This window comes from Rhyacophila brunnea, unplaced genomic scaffold, assembly GCF_057557595.1.
Source record: "Rhyacophila brunnea isolate RB1 unplaced genomic scaffold, BYU_Rbru_1.0 scaffold_6, whole genome shotgun sequence".
Lineage (NCBI taxonomy): Eukaryota > Metazoa > Arthropoda > Insecta > Trichoptera > Rhyacophilidae > Rhyacophila > Rhyacophila brunnea.
This window is the reverse complement of record NW_028233276.1, coordinates 18449299-18470136: the sequence shown is the minus strand read 5'-3', so window position 1 is coordinate 18470136 and position 20838 is coordinate 18449299. Positions and strand designations below refer to the sequence as shown.

Sequence of the window (20838 nt, the reverse complement as noted above, 5' to 3'; positions counted from 1 at the left end):
TTTTTATTATTCAACGAATAATGTACAAGGTTTTAGAAAGTAACATTCCTTTATTTAACATACATAATATGAATACACTTCTGAGAAATATAAATATAACACTAGAAAAAAATCTTTTAACAAAATACGATACTGTTCACGTTGACACTATTGACACGAAGGACTAGATGTGAGTTGGAAATACTGTCACCAGTTTGTGTACTCAAGTTTCGGATGAAACTACCCATACTAAGTATTTGTGGCCCAATAAACTTATTCCAAAAAACTTGTGATGATATCATCGTGAGTCGCTGTTCTGTGCACTCGCCAGTTAGTAGACTTTTGACATTAAATGCGCACGAACGAAATATCACTTGAATATAGGTATATTTTAATTTATTAGTCTATTGCGTTCGAATGTGTGAATAATAATAGGTCATAAATTTTGGGTCGCAGCACAGTGGTGAGATGACGCACAGGCTTAGGCTTGTTATATACCGCTCAAAACATGTTTACAATTAAAAAAATCATCAAAAAATCTGTTATTCATTTTTGTTAACAATAATATTGTAACCTAAAAGAAAAACAACTCATAAATTTAAAATTTTATAATAAATGGGACTTTTCGACAAGCGGAGCTTAGCGTATTTTTAGTGATTATATTGAAGCCGATACACAGTCTGAGTTCCCTGAGCCGATACGTATTTTAAAATACTAATAATTTGTAGTTGGTTTTAGTTTCAGTTGAGTATGAAACTTTTGTCGCATACGCACGCCAAACGATCTATATAGTATTCCAAATACTAGTAAGTATTTTGGAACAAGTTTATATACTAAATATTTTTTTTAAGTAGAAGAATATTTTCTAAGTATACTTAGTCTTCAAAATCGACCAGTTTTCCCATCTCTAGTTCTGACCACTAAACTACACGTGTTCTATCTAATTGCGAAAAAGTTAACTATAAACATACCACATCATCGTGAAGTTATTGTATATTACGTGAAGCATAGTTTTGACTGAAAATATGACGTAATTGGATGCGAGAGAAAACGATGCAATAGGCTCCATGTAGGACCAGTCGGAAATAATAATGGTAACAATAATTTAATTTATCCATATAATTCGTGCGCAGTAGAAGGAATCGCAATCTGCACAATTTCAAGTTTAGGTTGTTCCGCTATAGTGATTTTTACAATAATCTTAAAAGCGCTTTCTAAATTGCGTTATTTGTTGGTAATGGGCTTTTGTATTATAAAACATAGTATATATTATCATAATTATGCCATAAGTACACGTTTTTCTTCTGTGAATGATTTTTCATGTCTGTCGCTGGTTTAAAGTTCAGTTCAAACCAGTATCTGATATTATTAATCCAGTACGCTATTCTTATACCAAAACCACGCTTACCGAGAAACCTCTCTTGAATGACAAGATCCAGTCAAACATTTAATAAAATTTATGGAACCTTTTCTCATTACACTATGTTAGAAACGCAGTAGGTAACTATATTTAATTATTTTTATTCCTTGAAATAATTAATTGAAATATATTTTTAATTAATACTAAAACAACTTTTCATGGCATTCAATTTGGTAATTAGGTGCTACATTTAAAAAATATATGTACTTTCTTCCAAAATTACAACGTTTAAAACACTGTTAGTAAACAGGGTAAAATTTAGACTATTTAATAGCCTATAAAAATTGTTTGAATTATAGGCGCCGTATATCTTAGGGGAATGTCAAATTCAGAACATTAAAATTATTTCACGCTCGCTAAAGTTGGTGTAAAATAATAATTATATGAAAAATTTCTAAGAAAATGAATTGGGTAATTTTAATCAGCTACCTACTGGAAGTTTTCTCCAGGAAAATGGTTTTAATTAATATTTTCATACTTCCCAATATATTCGAATTTTACTTTGATATTTTTTAATACTAGACATTTTTACTACTTACCCAATTATATTTCAAAATTTGGTAAATTTACATGTTTTTCTGCTTAATATTTATTGAAGAATTATTTTTTTATAACTTTGAAATTATGTACCTACATTCTTTTTTCAGCATAAATCAACGCACAGGCAACTGGGTATATATGTACATATTATTTAATATTTTAATATATCCACGTATTTAAATATTTTGTATATTATTTAAAAATATTTTTTTTTTATTTCAGTGACTTAAAATAATTAATCATAAGAGAGTCATTCATTTTAGTCAGTTGTTTATTAATTTAAGTAAGAGGTTACTATATTTGTAGGTGTTTAACTACTAAGTTTAAGTTTTTGATAATAGGTATGTTGATACATACTTAATTAATATACAGAATTGTTTATAAAGGTAATTTATGATATGCACTTTGAACACAGTATTATATTTTGAGGATGTATATATTTATATTATGGTTGTTGATCGGGCCAACCTTCTACCAACACCAAGTACACTCCAAAACCTCGAAACAGTCGACGAGTTTGTAAATCTTGGATCGACCATCAGTGGAAAGGGCGGATGCGAAGCGGAAATAAGAAGGCGCACACAGATTGCAAAAAATGCGATGACACGCCTTACCAATATATGGAAGGATCGGGGAATTTCGATTGCCACAAAAATGATGCTTGTGCAAACATTAGTGTTCTCGATATTTCTATACGGAGTCGAGTCGTGGACCCTGAAGGCAAGAGAACGGAAGGCAATTGATGCCTTTGAGATGTGGTGTTGGCGCCGAATGCTTCGCATTTCTTGGACGGAGCACAGGACGAACCAGTCAATCATACAGAGACTTAAGATAAAGGAACGGCTCTCGACGATATGTCTGAGAAGAATTCTGCAGTTTTTTGGACATATTGTCAGGCGCGGACCGGACAACCTGGAGAGACTGGTAGTTTTGGGTAGCCTCCAGGTAAGGCGAAGCAGAGGAAGAGCGTCTGCGCGATGGAGCGACCAAGTGAAAGAGCTGACTGGGGGCACCATCCATTCTGCCCTGAGAGAAGCGGAAGATCGAGAAGGATGGAAAGTCTTGGTCGCTCAAAGGATGGCGAAATTTAAATGTGGTCACGATCCTCAGCCATGAGTGCACGACCAAGAAGATATTTAGATTACCTGTATTAATTTACTTTTCAATGGTTTTATGTCATTATCGGACAAAAATAGAATATGCGAGGAACGACAAGTTATTTAAGACGTTAATTTTCAACTGCTTGATTGAAAGGTTTGATATCGACTAAATATTATAATCAAATAATATAATATTAATATAAGTTCGAGTGACCAGTACCTACTTGATGAATCGTCTTGGCTTTTTAGTTATAATAATTTATGTTGATATATGTTACTATAGACTCATTTGTTAAATACATAATATATTAATGTCATGTCATGTAACTTAAAAATATATATTTAGTTATATTAAAATAATAATATGTTCTTTTGCTTTGGGTATAATTTACCTTGGAAGAAGTGATACAAATAGCAATGTAATTCGTAATAATTTATGTAACATGCTAAAATGGTGACAGTTACATTTTCAAAAAACAATTACATTTTGCTGTGTTTAGCATAATCTCCCGAAACGAGGTTTAGTAGGTATCTATATCCGGGGGCTTTTAATGTATACCGCGTAGATGTGAAAGTATTTTATACGCAGGGCCGTATTGTAGAATTATTAATCTATAAAGTTTATGAATGATACTAAAATATTTTTGTGTAGGTGTGAATATGGTGTTACTTTCTCACATAATTTTGAATATCGTTTGAAACCCATATGCAGTAAAAATTAGAATGCCACGTTTAAATATGATACAAAAAATTTACGTGACGAGCATACGCCAAAGAAATGAAACTTCTTGTTTTGCTCTCCATTTTAAGATACGTAGATTATGAGTACCAGCCATAACATAGTTTCATAATTTATGGCACTACAATCCTTGGCTGGTTTTGACCTCCTTCATCCTGGACGATCCAACGCCAACTTTCTCCAGTTGCTTTGACCGAGCATTCTTACATATCCTGTGTCGCAGTCTAGCCATATCAGTTTTGGCCATCCAGGCCTTTTCTTGCCCTCAGGGGCTGCGTACATAGCCCTCCTTACTTGTATCTCCTCCATACGCATGAGAGATTTAGGGTCCTTCCCCCTTCAGGAGCGAAAAAAATACAAATTATTTAGGTAAATGACATTTACCTTTTCTTCTTCATCTTTTATTTTCATGCCTGAGGATCTTGACCCGGATGATTTGGCTGTCAAATAGCCTTCTTAAAGGGTTGACCCCACTCCGTTCGGCATTCTACGTTACGCAAAACCTGTGTCAGTGGAAGACACGTGGCACTCACAAATTGATGCTATCATCTGAGACATCTTTAATATTGTGACTCATCATATTATTGTATAAAAGACTAAAATACAAGACCGCGCAGACGAGACAAACGGTCACTAGCGACCCTTAAATTGTAACCGGTAGACCAGGTGTATTCTATAACCACTTATGGACATGACAGATCGCAAACACTTGTAGGTGGGAATCCATAGTTAAAACTGCAGGTCGGATATGAGGTCAAAATACGAGGGTTTGCTGAATAAATGTGGAGATCAGTGGCACTTGCTAGATGTTGTTAACCCCGCTCATCCTGCCACCTTAAAAATACAATAATAAATTATTATGGACATAAAATTTTATTTGTGCGCGCCTGATTTTTGCTGTTAATAAAATTAAATACATTGAAATATTTCTTACTTTGTTCGCTGACCTCCTGCCTACTATGGTCTAAATTAGGCTTTAAACGATTTTTATCCCATGGGACAGAAGCCCAACCAGCTACAATCTGACCGCAGTCAGCTTACGGTAGCTTTGTCCCTGTACGAAGTAAGCACAGCAATGAACCTTAGGAATGGTAGGTATCATGCATTAATATAGACCTAACATGGCTCTATATTTTTTGAGCTAATTTTAAGATTTCTCTGGAATATCACGTAGAGGTTAGTCTATAATTTCTTGAACTGAGAGGGTGACAAATTAATGTTGATGTCCTCCAATGAATAGGAAAGGACAGTTCTGTATAATATTAATTATCCTTAACCAGAATTAATCTGAAGTAGGTATGAGAGGAGGTATTTTCCAACTTATCAACTTATCCAAGGAACTATGAAAAATAAACGTGGCATTTCGTGGCTTAATAACCTCCGTGATTGATACGAGTGTAATTTTACCGAACTAATCCAAAGATCGCTCTGATAGTGGTCGACTTTCGGTACGGGATGGCACGAGAAAAAGTCGCAACTGTCAATTTGTTCCACGACAAGCGACCTCATATACGATAGATTATATATTTCCATTTTGCGGTATGTATCATCATTATGTTTACAATCCAATGTGTATCTCGGCCGCCTCTCGAATATCTATCCACACTTACCTAATATGTTACCTAGACCTGACCCGTGCCCGGAAACTTGTACGTATGCAGTTCGCCGTGTCACACTTCACCGTGAAATGTTGTATCGGAAATATATGGCCGTATATTAAAGACCGCTCAACCTCTTGGGTTGTATAGTACTGACATAAAATTCATGTCTAAATAAAACACGGTTCTTGTTAGTTTACACTTTACAGTAAGCCAGCAGCAAACAAATTTTGAAAACAGCCGATTTACTGGATTATTTGTTAGGTTTGGTTAGGTTTTCATTCTTGAATTCAATTCAATTCATTGCCAAAATCGGTCATGAAAGTTGAATTAATATTCATATTGAATCTAATAAAATCTGAGACCATTTAGTATACGGTCATCTCTCTCCGATAAGAAAACTCACGGCGAACTGTGCCACGGTGAAATGATTTACATACAATTTACAATAACTGATCTGACCAGTAATCCTATTCTAAATAGTTAATACGGTAACACATTTCCGTTATTTTATTGCTCCAAAATAACATGGATATTACTCGGAGTAATTCCATCAAAAAGGCGGTTTTCCACAATATTTTTTAACACACCGCACTGCGTCTTACTTAATCGGTTGCATTTATAATAAAGAAAGACGTGTTAACTGTGTTACTCGAAGATATTTGACAGTATGCGGATAACGCGGTTATGAGCGGCCGTGTTAAAAAATATATCACATTTAACACTTTTTTCTATTGATTATTACTTTCAGAAAATTATCAAGCGCTTGAATTCGTAAATTATTAGAGTTTTTTTTCCATAAATTTTAAAAATAACCATAATTTATTAGGTTACACTACTTTATTCTTCTCGGTCATTCTCTCTTGGGCGAAGTCGTGACCACCCTGTGTCATCTTTTGAGCGACTAAGACTCTGCACCTCTTTTGGTCCACTGCTTCTCTCATGGCTCCCAGTAAGCTCCTTCACTTGGTCACTCCAGCTTTCCATTCCCTGGAGGCTACATACAGCCAAGAGTCTTTTCAGGTTATCTGGTCCGCACTGAAAACTATCTGCAAAAAACTGCAGAATGCGTCTCAGACGTATTGTCGAGAGCCGATCATTATTTGGAGTTTCTCATCAAGAAACTGTTTCTTGATGACTCACTTCACCAACACCACATTTTGAAGGCATCGATTGCCTTCCCACATGTCTACAAAAAATCTTTTCATAAATTTCACCTCGAAACACTATAGATAGTATTTATATTGCGGCCTATTAGCTAAAATAAAAAATATATTTTCCACTCTGTACTTTTAAGCGGATTTGGACAGCAAATTCACAATTCGTGAATTCCACCCTCGCTGCAGATGACGTCACGCCGTCTCACGTGTCAGTTGTACATATCGCGAAACACATTTTAATCAAGGCCGCCCCTCACTCTGCGCTGCGTCTTCTTCGGAAATGGTGGTGCGCGCAACATGACGTTTCTCGTCTCTCTGTCACGAGTTTTTACATTATTTTGATGTATATAAACGATACCTACGGAATTCAGGCGTCAACATTTTTGAATCGCTGCCGCAGAAAGGGCGCAAAGGAATCAATCGTTAAATAAACGAAACAAGTACTCTAAAGTCGTTAGAAGTCATTTTACACCTAAAAGTCGCCATAAAAATGTTCACTGGTTACAATCGAAAGATACTAGAAGTAAATCCAACACCCAAGAATCGAAAAATTGTTTTCGACTCTTTTAGATAGTATGTAAATAAACAGATTTTAATTGATAGGCTAATTTATGCTGAACGTATTTATTTATTTTATTTTATTGATTTATTTAATATTTATAAAATGTAAAAATAACAATAAAACAGAGCACACAGAATAATAATAATAATACAATATTACAGTCAGGTAATATAATCAAAAAAAGTTCAATAACATGATAGCAGCATGTCAAATTATGAAAAAAAGTTGAGTGGGAGATAGAAAAATGCAGTGTTTGAGCGTCAGGGCATTGGTATTGAACATATCAATATAATAACTATTCTAAAGAGAATGAATCCTTGGCATTGAACAATAAATGAATGACGAAATCGGGGTCTATCACAGTTGGTACGTACAAATGCCGACGATCTGAATTATTAAAGAACCTAATACTACTTTAATAATAATGATTCCACAAAAGAATAATATGTAGGTAAATAAACAAATTTAAAAATTCTTTTAGTTTTACGTCGTCTTTCGAAAAAAGTAATGTGAGCATGGTTGGATTTGCTTCTAGTAGTTTCAATTTATTTGTTATAATAAATATTATTATTCAAATCTTGTTTTTTTATATATTATGTCATACCTGCCTGCTTATGTGAACGTAGATATTTCAATTAAGTATTTTAATACCTACCTAATTACAATATTTTTTATGCAAAAGATTTCCCCTCCAAAACAGTTCATATTATATACCTCCACAATATCAACATATTTCTGGCTGATGATACGGATTGTTTTTTTAAGCACTTCTCCATCTGATTCACGGTATTGATTGATTGAAAAAAATACTATGGGATACCTATATAACAATAGGCGCCAGGCGGAGTCAACTGTGTACTTGTAATACTGAACACATTGTAATTTATCACATAAGGCACAACGGGAGGTCACTTTTGAAGACATTATTCAAACTGCCAAAAACACTCCAGTCCAGCTTTGATCTGCGAACAATTTCATCAAACATGGATCCATATATGCATACACATTCTGTAACACATATATATATATATATATGGTTCTTTACCTGTCCGAACTGAACGCCATCAATAAGCATATTTCTTTGGATATACGTGGTTATTATACAAACTTCATATATATGATCAAATTTTAATGTTACCCATTTATAATATTAATACTATCGACCGAAGGTACTTGATGGAACTTGAATTTAAATTATAATGGATTTAAGTTTTGTACTATTCCATTTAAGTCGTTTATTGCGATCCGGGTTTCGCCTTCCGGCATCTTCAGGCGCCATGTACACTCACCAAAGGTCACACACTGACAATGAACACTCTTAACTCTAGCTTATATAATAAATCAATACAATAATTATACACCTAGAGTTAAGAGTGTTCGTTGTCAGTGTGTGTTTGCCTTTGGTGAGTGTACACGGCGCCTGAAGATACCGAAAGGCGAAACCTGGGTCGCAAAAAACGACTTTAATGGAATAGTACAAAACTTAAATACATTAGAAGTTACCCATTTAAATATAATATTGAAGATATACATACTGGTATACTTACGGTGACCATCCGTCCATTATTTAAGAGGATCTTCATTTACATATATAATCATCGACATTACAATATAATGTATGGACCGTCAAACTCAACTCAGTCCATTACAAACCTAAGGGCACACCACACGCGCATTATATAGTCACGCATTCAAATCCAAATCAACATTCTATAATAATCAACTCAAATAAACTAAATAACAAAAGTGCCCTCACGTGTTTTTCTATGTATGTTTATATGGTTGTTCAAAATAATATAATATGTAGTTGACTAAACTTATTTGTTTATAATATGTAATATTCAATACAATGTGTCAGTGTTGTTTTGTCAAATTCGCTTTTCATCACACAGGTGTCGGATATATTATGTGCAAGTATTTTTGTTCCATCCGTCGTTCATGCACGATTCGATTGAAATAAGTAATATAAAAAAATACATCGCAAGTGGGAATTGGCGGGAATTGGGGCTGTTAGAGGCAGGCAGGAAATACATTTTCTCTCGCGAGCGGAAGTCTCGTGAATAAATAAAAAGCAAATGAAATTATTTTCGAAATGATATTCAAAATGTACAACTAGCTATTTTTAAGCCGCGCCGATAATAATACGACGACAGGATCGATATAATCGCCATTGTTACCCAAGAGAAAACTAAACTGAAAATAACCTCAATAAATAATTGATTTTCAACAAAACGTTATTATTTATAGTTATTTTAAATGCAATACGATTGAGAATTTTCCAAAATATGAAATACGTATCTACTTATGAAAGGATTTTTTTTTAATCGGACAAGAGTTACCTCGTGCAATAAAAAAATGTACTAATTAATGTAAATGTTGTATTTGAAATTAATTGAAATCCATCATACGGAATACAACGATAAATGTCCCGCCATATTTATTAAACGATAAGAGATAATAATATTATAATAACCTATAAGCTGAAGTACCCGACTTCGCACAGGGTCGCTTCGTGGATACATTTATCTTAGATATTTAAAAAATAGTAATAAGTGATTATTTTTTTAATATTAAAATATCTGTGTAATACAATATGGCAATATGAAAATAGTTCTAATAAGAGTAAAGGTCAAACAAAAAAAAAACTAAATTAAAATCGAATCCAAAATATGCAAACGTTATTAATAGTATTAATATGTAGTGAAAAATTCAAAATTGGGTGGAACAAACAAACAACAAACTTTGTATTTTATATAATACCAATTTAGAAACCTTTTCAGGTGTACGCACAACAACTGACAAAAGTTTCATCGCGATCGGATTAATGGTATAGGAACGCATACGTATAGAAGAAGAAGATAGTTTTTCTAATTCAGAAACGTTCGCAGGTGTGCACACAACAACTCACCAAAGTCTCATCGCAATCGGATGAATGGTATAGGAACGCATACGAGACAGACAGACAGACATTCATTTTTATATATAAGATATAGCCTATAACCTTCACGCAAGTGCAAGCAATAAGTTGACAATGTTTTGTTACAATCGGATGAACGGTATGGCAGCGCATACAGTACGAACAAACAAACAAATATTATCTTTTATATATTAGATATCAAAGCGATTGAACCGTAGAAAAAGGGATGCATATGAACTTCTTGAATGAATTATATATTTGTAACAATCATACTACATGCGTGACACACTTCAATATGTATATTTTGTTGTCAAACAAAACAATAGAGCGATAATGATCTTCAGCATTTCTTCAATAATAACTAGATCGGTAGGGTTGGATATGATGTGTTAATAGCGACAATATCTCTTGTAATAAATGTACTGCATTCGTATAAATTTGAAGGACAATACATGAATCCTTACTCATTCATCGAGTCTGTCACGAGACGCACTACTATTGTCACGAGTCCTTCATTCGACATAGTCAACCGTCATTTTACTCGGACCAAGTCATCATTATCATCATCGGCACTACAACCCAATGTGGGTCTTGGCCGCCTCCAGGAAACGTCTCCACTCCCCTCTGTCTACCGCAAGCTCCCTCCACCGCCTCAGTCTCAGGGGTGCTGTGTCTCTTTCTATACAGTCCAGCCACCGTAGTCTAGGTCTCCTGACCCTTCTTTTCCCTTTTGGTATGTTGAAGAGAAGCCTCTTTGGTGGTTGGGTGTCTTCCATCCGTGAGACATGGCCTGCCCAACGAAATCGCCCCACTTTCACGTGTGACACTACAGGGGGATCTTCATACAATGCATATAGTTCATGGTTGTACCTTCCTCGCCACGTGCCATCCTCGTCACACACAGCTCCAAAGACTTTTCTTAATATCTTTCTTTCAAAGATATCCAGCTTCATCTCATATTTTTTTGATAAAGCCCAGCATTCCGACCCATAGGTTAGGTTAGGTCAGTTCATGAATAAAATCAATCTTTCGATCACATCGATCTTACGAGTACATCCATACCAGCGATTATAATCTCACGCTGTTATCTTTATTCAAGTATTATTGTATTCTGGTACCGATCAATAAAGTCCTCACAATATCCAAGCACCAACGACTTTCTATCTCCTTCACTCATCTACCGCAAAATATTATAACATTTGGAAGCAATTCCAGAATGATTTTAAGAACTTGTATCGGTACCAACTATAGAAAATACTCATTAAATATTTGACTGCTTTCAGCCATTTAGAAGTGAGACCTTATAAAATAATTCTCAATAGAGAATAATGTGTATTAAGTCCTATAATAATAATAATATATTATCGTGTTTTATTTTAAGTATTACAATATTTTCCCACTGAGAATAATTGTAAAAAATGTGATGCCTCAAAACAAACACAATGTTTTTTTGTTGTTGATAAGATACTTACTAAAATCGTTTATTTTAGAAGAATATCATGTTTTTAAATGAATGGAGGGAGTTTTAAAAATGTGACGTAATTTAGAAATGCGGTAAAAGAGAAGACGTTGAAGGGAGGGGGGTCAAAAAACTATAAAAATCATGTGATGACGTTTAAGGACGACCCCAGATAATGCAAAACTATTAGAATGTCTGTTCTTAATATTACGTTGGAATTATCCATTTGAACTTTTAAAATAGCCCTGCCAAGGTGCATTTTATTGCCACTCATAAAAATTAACATATTAATTTTATCCAGTCACATACCTCCGAACAAAATATTTCAAAATTTGTAACCATTGCATTGCATTAACTATGTAAAATATTTAACAACTTAATTGCTTCTATGATAAATTGTACAAAGTTTTATCTTCGTTTTAACCAAGAGAAGTTTCAACTATAATATATGACAGCCATAATAGCAAACAATAATACACGAGAGACGTGTGGCCAATTTAATAAAATATTATTAAAGAACGCTACATGACTGAAAAAATGGCTCTCGATTTAACTTTATTGTGGCGCGTTAAATTTTATCGCATCCCTCGTGTGTGCGGGTTAAAAATAATCATAATTTATTCGTAAAATTCTAAACCTATCGTATAAATCTTATCTCGAGTTCACACGCAAAAATATTTCATAAAGTGTGGCAAGCGTTTAACAAAATGAAAATTCGTTTCAGGCATTTAAAAAGAAGGAATTGCGTAACATTAGGTATTTTATATTTTCAGACGTGCATTAAAATACATATTTTCTGCAGATTTAGCTATTGCTGAGCTATGCATGAGTTTAACTTATTATTTTTAGGGTGTATGTATAGTTCAAGAATAAATACTATAAAATAAAATCTATACTTACTATAAAACACAAAGTATGTCCGTAATTCAAAGGCTACAGTAGGCTATAGAACATTTAAATTTTTATTGAAGATTCCTTCGCCACGATTAGGGTGTACGAACATATTTTGATGGTTTTGTGTGCTTTAATTCACGAGATATAAACATATGACGTTTCCTATACATTATCATCTATAAAATTTATCGTTTCTCAAAAAAAGCTCACTTTTATATAAGTACCTATTTAATTTTACAGTGCTATCTTTTCGAAAACGTGGAAAATTTGAAATGTTACCTACCCAACTTCATAAGTGGCCTACAGGCTAAACAGTGAAGAACTATAACAGGCTGATAGCTGTTATATGTACCAGCGAAACTTCCTGCCATGACCATGCATAATCTAATTTCTCAAAAACTCTGCTTCATTCTTGCTTGAAGACGGAAAATTATAAGCAGCAAATTAAGGAATGAATACTATCATTACAACTTTTGAAAGCAGTGACGGTTTTCCACTTAGATGACGATGCAGTCGTTCCGTTAGAAAGTACCGACATCTTAGTTTAAAGAAAACAGAAGGGGCCTCTTAACATGCCAGTGCCTCAGACCTTCACGCATCTAAAACTATTGCTGTTTGAGAGTAGGTTTCCCAGAAATACTTTAATCCTCAGTAGATAATTTATCATCATTTTTGTAATGATTTTTGTTTCATTTGTCAGTTTATTAAGCGAATAAAATAGGTAGGGATGCATCTAACAATTTGAGACAAAAAACGAAAGGGGACGGCATTACACGTCTGAATAACGGCGACACTTTGCCTAGGGACGACATAATGTCGAAGGCTGAAAGATTATCATTAGGAAGAATAATATAATCGAAACAAGCTAACACACTATCAGAACCTAATAAGTCAAACACCCTGGAAATGAGAACTAACAACAGCTGTATTATTTTGTATTTCGTAAAGTGAATTGAATAATAAAAATACATAAACAACAAGTGAGTTCGGTACAAACGGTAGTTATGTATAAAAAATATTTAGTTATCATAATATCACATTATCCAAAATACAATACATTCCAAAACTATGATAATGATAGAACTTGGTCAACAGTTAGTTGCTCAATAATGACGCACTTCAATAACTGGAGAGTGAAGATATTGACAATTTTCTTTATCATTCACAATAGTCAATTGCATTAGAAACACCGGATGTTGGTGAACAGACGATTAATTACTGAACATGCACCGTCACCATAACGGGGGCAATGCCATGCTTGATACAGCATGGAAAATAAGTGTCATATCTAAATGGATCAAAGTTTAGCTAGTCAAGATTTGATAATATTTATTGTCGGAGGTGAATTCTACGAGCAAAATAAAACGAATAATTCCATTCTGAAAGAAAAGTGAAACATCGGCTCTTAAAAATATGTCACCGGCTCTTTAGCCACGTAACCAGAAGGGAAAACAATAATTTTGAAAGGCTTTCGTAAGCGGAAATATCGCGGGTTGATGCGGAAAAGGGAGGTCGCCTACACGATGGTCCAGCCAAATGAAGGACGTTACGGAACTTCTAATACCTACAGGTATGCTGAAGGCGGAATGCAGGGATCACTGGAGAAACAGCTGATATGACGTTAAAAATTAGTCAAAAGTAAGGGCACAACAAATAATGCAACATGACTACTTCAGTATCTCTGGATAAGCTCACATAATTCTTCAACGATTGTCACGTCTAATGATGATAATAAATAAATAATGAGTTTTTTTGAGAATTTCGATTTTTATTCTTCAAAAGAACGATATAAAAAGGCTGAAAAGGAAATCACGCATGAAATTAAAAATTATGCTTTAAATTTGTCAGTATTTCTTGAACCTTGAAGCGACTCTCAGAGGGGTCGCAACCCCTTTGTTTAGGTATTACAATATTAAGGTGTATAATTCGTCGAAAAATGGGAACAAATTCTATATTTATTTATTTATTTATTGTTAAGTTATTGTATGTATGAAATGTTATTTACGGAAAATTAATTTTTAATCCTATTACAAGTGTTTAAAAATTCACACGTAATAAAATATTAAGGGTAGGAAATAGATAGTTAATAAAATGTCATTTTTTTTAGTTGAGAAGATTGGTTCAATTACTAGTAAGTACTTAACTATATTTTACATTATTTTTAAGTACACTCTAAACTCTAAAGTAAAGGTGTCTACGCGCTGCATGTCTGGCATGGCGGTAGGCGTGAGAGTTGGCGATAGACAAAAGGAATTGGCGCGAACTTGTGCTTGCGCTATGCCCCAATGTTGTGGCGTGACAGGGTGAAAGAAGAAGTACATTCAATTCGTCCCAACAATTCAAAACGCAAAGATACAAGACGTAAGATATTATCATATGCCAAAAACAAGCGGTGAGAAAGGTACAGTATGTATTGTACAATAATACCTCTATTGTGGCAGAAGTGAAAAGCCATCTTTAGGACGAAGGTAATCCACCATCAAAAAGGGTTTTCTTCAATAAACCAGAAGAGAAACAAGGAAAAATGGGTGATTAGGAAAATAATATATCCTGAGGTGATTGGATTGTAGAAAGAGACACTGCATCCTTGAGGATCGGGAAGTACCTAATGACAGCTTGTGAAATACAGTTGCGAGTGGTAGGTAGTTTCGACCCACAATGAGTTGTACTACCGATAGTGATGCTAGTATTAGATAGAAGCGGTTAACTTATTTGTTATTGCGATTGATTTTAACATTGAAGAAAAACTATTCGCGATATATTTACTATAATTGTGAAATTTGTAAACAATGGTTATTAAAAATTATTATGTAAATGGAAATATATTTATTTTAAAAACATACGTTCATTTAGTTAGGTAAATATATATTATATTCAATAAGGGAAACGAACGATTTAAGACATAGGTATTAAAATATGATAAACATCTCACCTTAAAGGTATTAAATATTAAATAAAAGGTATCAGTTAAAGTTATTAAATTTTAATAACGATAATAAATTTTAATCAATCTTCAGAATAAGAATTAGCCAAGCAAGGAAGGTGGTTTTTGTATTAGTTTATTTTATACATAAGGACGTGCACCCAAAGTAATATTAGATTCAAATCTGAGATATACGGAGGAAAAAAAAATCATAAATACTACAGATTGAAATAATAATCTTAAATGTTGCGATAATTAAAGAAGAATCCGTAAATATATCGGTCTGAAATTATCTAAAAACAAAGCTGCTTTAAAATGAAAACATAAAAGCTAAACCAATGTCTTCGTTTTTTTTGCTGCTACGTAGTCGTACAAAACGAATATTTATTAATTCGATATTGTAAAATTAAATACGGCCGCGATCGACATGTTTGCCATACCTGTTATAATGTATATTGTTGTATTTTATAGTATAAACTGATGTTTTGCAATAGAGTTTTAAATTGTCAATTCATGATAAATATTTCATCGTTTGATTGTCACATCCGACTCGATTTTTCATTCATTAGCTCTGTCTTGTGTATATGCACAAATTTAATTATATAATAATATTTTTAATTGATTAGTTATATTTTAAATGAAATTTATAATAACATGCATACATATTCCCAAACATATACATACTATAATATAGTTATACGTCATATATCGTACAGAATAAATAAACAAAAAGTGTACGTGATAGTGTGTAGAATATAAAGTCATCCTTCTTGAAATATATGCTCCCTTTAGTGTGGCAGTCTCCTCACGGCCCCAGGACGAGATAAAGAAAACAATATTCGGAAGGGTTTACAGCATTTTGTCACAGCAACAGAAACCCTCTTAGGCTCGGGCCTTGTACTAAAAACAAATTTATGTATCTCCACTGAAACGGAATGTAGATTATTGCTTTATTTGTTTTTAAAACCCCCAGTACTTACAATACGCTGAATTAAACTTGGTATCGTAAATATATCTTAACTTTTTACTGTCGGGAATAATTGCGTTTCTAAGCCACCATTTAACCAAATGTTCACGATTGATGGCATCGACATAATCAGCTGTACATAATTTATAATATATAACGCTTGGTGTAGACCTCCCTAACGCCACCGACCGTAATGCACGTTATTTATTTATTTATTTATTTATTATTTAACAAAAAAATACATTGTCGACATAAAAAATCTAAATTCAAGACGATCACAATAATATGAAATTTATATTATAACAAATATTACCCTCACAAGAGAGAAGAAAATATAAAATTTCGAAAGCAAAATACATAGCACGTCACTGAAAATTTCTATGTCTTTGGGGAGCGCATTGACTAGTCTTGCACTTTCCTCGCTAATGGTAGCTGATAGGCTTGACACGAGGAAACGTTTCCGACCCAGAATAGATCACGACCACGTAGGTAATTGACAGACGCATGCAAATTTAAATTCTTTAGGACACTAGGATTGGAAACTATCCCACGCGCTAACAGGCAAAAATATCTCAAGAGCAGATGTGACCTACGAGATTCAAAAATAATCATGTCTTGTAGAAAGGCAGTCAGAAAATAATCATATTTAATGAATTATCTCAAGGAAAATAGTTATATTTCTAAATATAAAGATATCAAAGAAATTTCTTCTGGACGCGCTCTAAAATAAGCTTGTAGGAAACTTTATAAGGACACCAGATAATCGACCCATATTCAAGAATACGCGCTAACAAGTCGAATAGCGTACGTATGACATTTGAATTCTTGAATGGTTTGGCTTGTCGCATGTCGAATCCTAGACACTTACTCGCACGTAAAGCTATAGAAGTTATATGCGAGTGAATTGCAATAATTGTATTGATGATAAGGTGGCTAAATGAAAATGTCAACTGAGATCTTTCTTTAGAGGCTATCTTCCAGTTTCTAATGTTGAGTATAGAAATATCTTTGATAATACAGTTTTAATAATTAAACCCACGTAATTTTCGTATGGATGAAAATTTCTGATGTTGTCAAATCTCAGAGGCGCGTTAAGTGGAGTAGAAACCCAACGCTCTGACTAATTTTGGCCCTCCCTACAATGAAAAAAACAATTTCACGTCCATGAATAAAGGTGTAGTATATAATATTTGCAATAATTTGATGGCACGATTTCCTTATTCGCACGGGATGTCACTGATGTGGACATTGAATGAATTGAAGCTATTGTTCTGTGAAATCTAAATTAATGCCTGTTATTAAAAAAAATAAAATCACGAGCTGTAAGAAATACGTCTGTTCTAATCTTTCATTATTATTATAATATATAAGAATAATTTAATATGACATATTGTCATATTTAATAAGACTGGTTTGAACTGTTTAGAGGCCCTCCTTTAAATTTTCTGACAGATTGATTCCGTTATGTACGTTAAAGAAAATCGCCGCTTGTCAATCTACTGTGGTAATTAGATGGTTCGTATCGTATCGCTCTTGTGGCAATTCTGGAATGAAATAGTTAGCATAAACGAGGCAATGCGTGAGTTATAACAGCGTAAAGTGTTGAAGTGTGTAAAAATGTAAAATAACTAAAAATTAACAAGAAAAGTAAAAATTAAAAAAAAACAATCAATAATTGAATTAGGTAACAAGAAAACGCGTTGATTAATTATTAAATCATGATATTTTACGTATAATGGGTGTCGTATAATTCTTCTGGCATTGCAAACGACTCATTTAGGTGTTACCGGCACTTTAAAATGACACTAACACCGTTCCAAAGTGATTTCGTCGTGGCCGCAATGTCAGAAGAATTAGTTTTTCCTCTAGGTACTTATAATGTGTAGTCAGGATAAAACAACAAATTTCATGGTGATCTGGACAGCAAAGCAGATGTATCTCACTTATAACAACAATCATATTAAAATGTTGCTTCATCAATTATATTTGACTATTATTGATTGACACGTGGTACAAGTTTCATAACACTGGTTTGGGCTATGTTGGAAATGAAAATATATATTCCGACCATCGCATTTTCCCCTTGAATAGTGCTACATGCAAATGTCGCTCTGTTTTGCTATTATCTACGACATTTTAGGGGTAAATGCAAAATCAATGAAAACGTGCTAGGATTTTTCCTTTTATATATATCTGAATACGTACTCTTTACACTAGTAATTTTAGCTTTTAATATAATATTATAATTTATGATTTCTTATAGATTAGCTACAATCAAAATGTACTGATTATAAAGCGTAAGTCACATAAAATATTATAAAATTAATAACGTGTACAACGTGGCAAGAATACGCGATTTGAAAGGCGTCGCCAAACAGATGAAATGGTAATGGGTTGGACATGTCGAGCGGACAACCACTGGACAAACGCCGGCATAATTACAATGTTACCCAAGCGCACTAAACGACCGCTGGGATGCCCTAAAACTCACTGGATAGACGAACTCATCGTGGCAGCGAAGTATTGGGTACCGAGAAGAGTGGATGTAACTGGGGGATGCCTTCATCCAGCTGTGGATTGACTCCGGTTTATGATGATTAAAAATGTAAGTACCAATAATATTTCATTGTGATATTCTCGATTTTTTGTATGAATACCTACCTACATACAATATAAGTTTCTTTGTCAAAAAGGTATGGCTGGTATTATGCTGAAGGAATGTTAGTAGAACAGGGTTACATGTAAGTTGTACGTATGCATTTCATCGTGGGACACTTATTCGTGCGCCGCAGTACGTAAAACATGTGTGCGTATAACATTTTATCAAATGACGAGTTCTTCGTTGAACATTTCACCGTGGAATACATTTGTACGTATCTTACAAAATGCGGCAATAGTTTGCAAATAGTACTGTTCCAATTAGATTAACCCTAACTTAACCTAACCTTACCTAACGTACTAAAGACATCTCATAAAATTCGCCACATGTTGTAGCATACGTACAAATATACTCCACGGTGAAATGTTCAACGAAGAACTCGTCATTTGATTAAATGTTACACGAACTCATGTTTCACGTACTGCGGCGCACGAATAAGTGTCCTGCAGTGAACTGTTTACGTACAAATTTCCGGACATTGGTAGAACAGACAGCTTTATACTATACTATACAAGAAAAAGCTCGTGATGTTCGATATATTATAGTAAGTAATATGTTATAAATTTACTTACATGTTCAAAAAGTTATTTTAATTTTCATTCTAAATATCATCTGTATTATTAATTCCCTGTAGAAGGCAGTTATATTAACGGTGTTTCACTACAAATCGATAATTTTTAACATCAGGTCTTTGCAAAACTGCCCATCTAAAAATATTTGTAAATGGGATATCTAGTATTATTCGATTTATCCATATTTACAATCGTTCCAGGCGACTATTAATCTTCAGCCTATTTAAAATAGTAATATCTGCAGGGCACACTACATAAAAATAACGTAGAAGGCCGTAAAGGATCTGGAAGAAGATGAACATCCTGATGGAGGAATATTTCCACACTGACGCCTACGCCAACGTTAGTGATCCTGATATAACACACACAAAATAAGATCAGTTTAAATATGGAACATATATTGAAGAGTATGGTACTTAAGTGCTCATACTTTGTATGTAGGTTCGTAGGCATACTTGTCCATTTTTAAATATATATTATAAGAACCCACATGTGGAAATAAAAACTACATAATATATACCGTGACCTTTACAGTGAAAACCATTATTTTAATGCTCCTTACATATGTTGTTTAATGTGTCAAGGATACACTAATTATTATTCCCCTTTCTAAATAACCCTACAAATACTTTAATTGTATGTGAAAAACCTTATTCCGCAGTACGCTGAGCGGTTATTTAGTACAAGTACATACTGCTATGTTTGCGTTGGAAAACTTAGATTGCGACCCTTTTGATGATGACATAACTTTCTACGTGCGTACTTCCTACGTGACTTTCGCATAGAAACATAAACCTTTTCTGAAAAAGTTAAATATTGTATTTGTGTACCTACTAATTATAAAAGTATTTTATATTCAGCATTGGACAATAAAAAAAATATTACATCGTCGTACCAAAAACTTTGAGCAGGTAAGTCACGTATAAATAAACTTACGAATATTTTTTACTATTTGTTTTATTTAATACTAATGTTATACACGATATTTAATATTAATGTAACATTAGACCTACTGATATTCCAACCAGAGGTTGGAGCGCACCCCTTTTTGAGTTGCTCCGCTCCGGGACCTAATAATTGCTCCAGCTTCACTCCAGAGTCTGCTCCACACGTAATAATAATGTACATGTAAAAAAATAAGGTTTATTTAAAAAAAGTGAGGTTATTTATCACTCGACAGTGTTACCGTATTTCAAATAATTTCAGTGTTGCAAAGTGTCAAATATAATATTTTCATTGGATTCTAGGAAGAAAATTTAAAAATAATAAAAAAAATTCGGAGCTGTGGAGCACTACACATTTTCGGTGCTCCGGCTCCGTGCTCCTGCTTTGAGCTACGCTCCAACACA

General features: G+C 33.7%; 1 protein-coding gene across 1 annotated transcript; it reads right to left on the bottom strand.

Annotated features, from left to right (window-relative positions):
- Nucleotides 1-10587: 10587 nt before the first annotated feature.
- LOC147065339 (uncharacterized) lies at nucleotides 10588-10968 on the bottom strand. Its single transcript, XM_085956968.1, has one exon. It carries the CDS (start codon nucleotides 10966-10968, stop codon nucleotides 10588-10590), a length of 381 nt encoding a protein of 126 aa, XP_085813094.1.
- Nucleotides 10969-20838: the final 9870 nt, after the last annotated feature.

Excerpts from the sequence above, each read along its gene's own strand:
- LOC147065339 (XM_085956968.1), bottom strand. The coding sequence starts at position 10,968 with ATGAAGCTGGATATCTTTGAAAGAAAGATATTAAGAAAAGTCTTTGGA.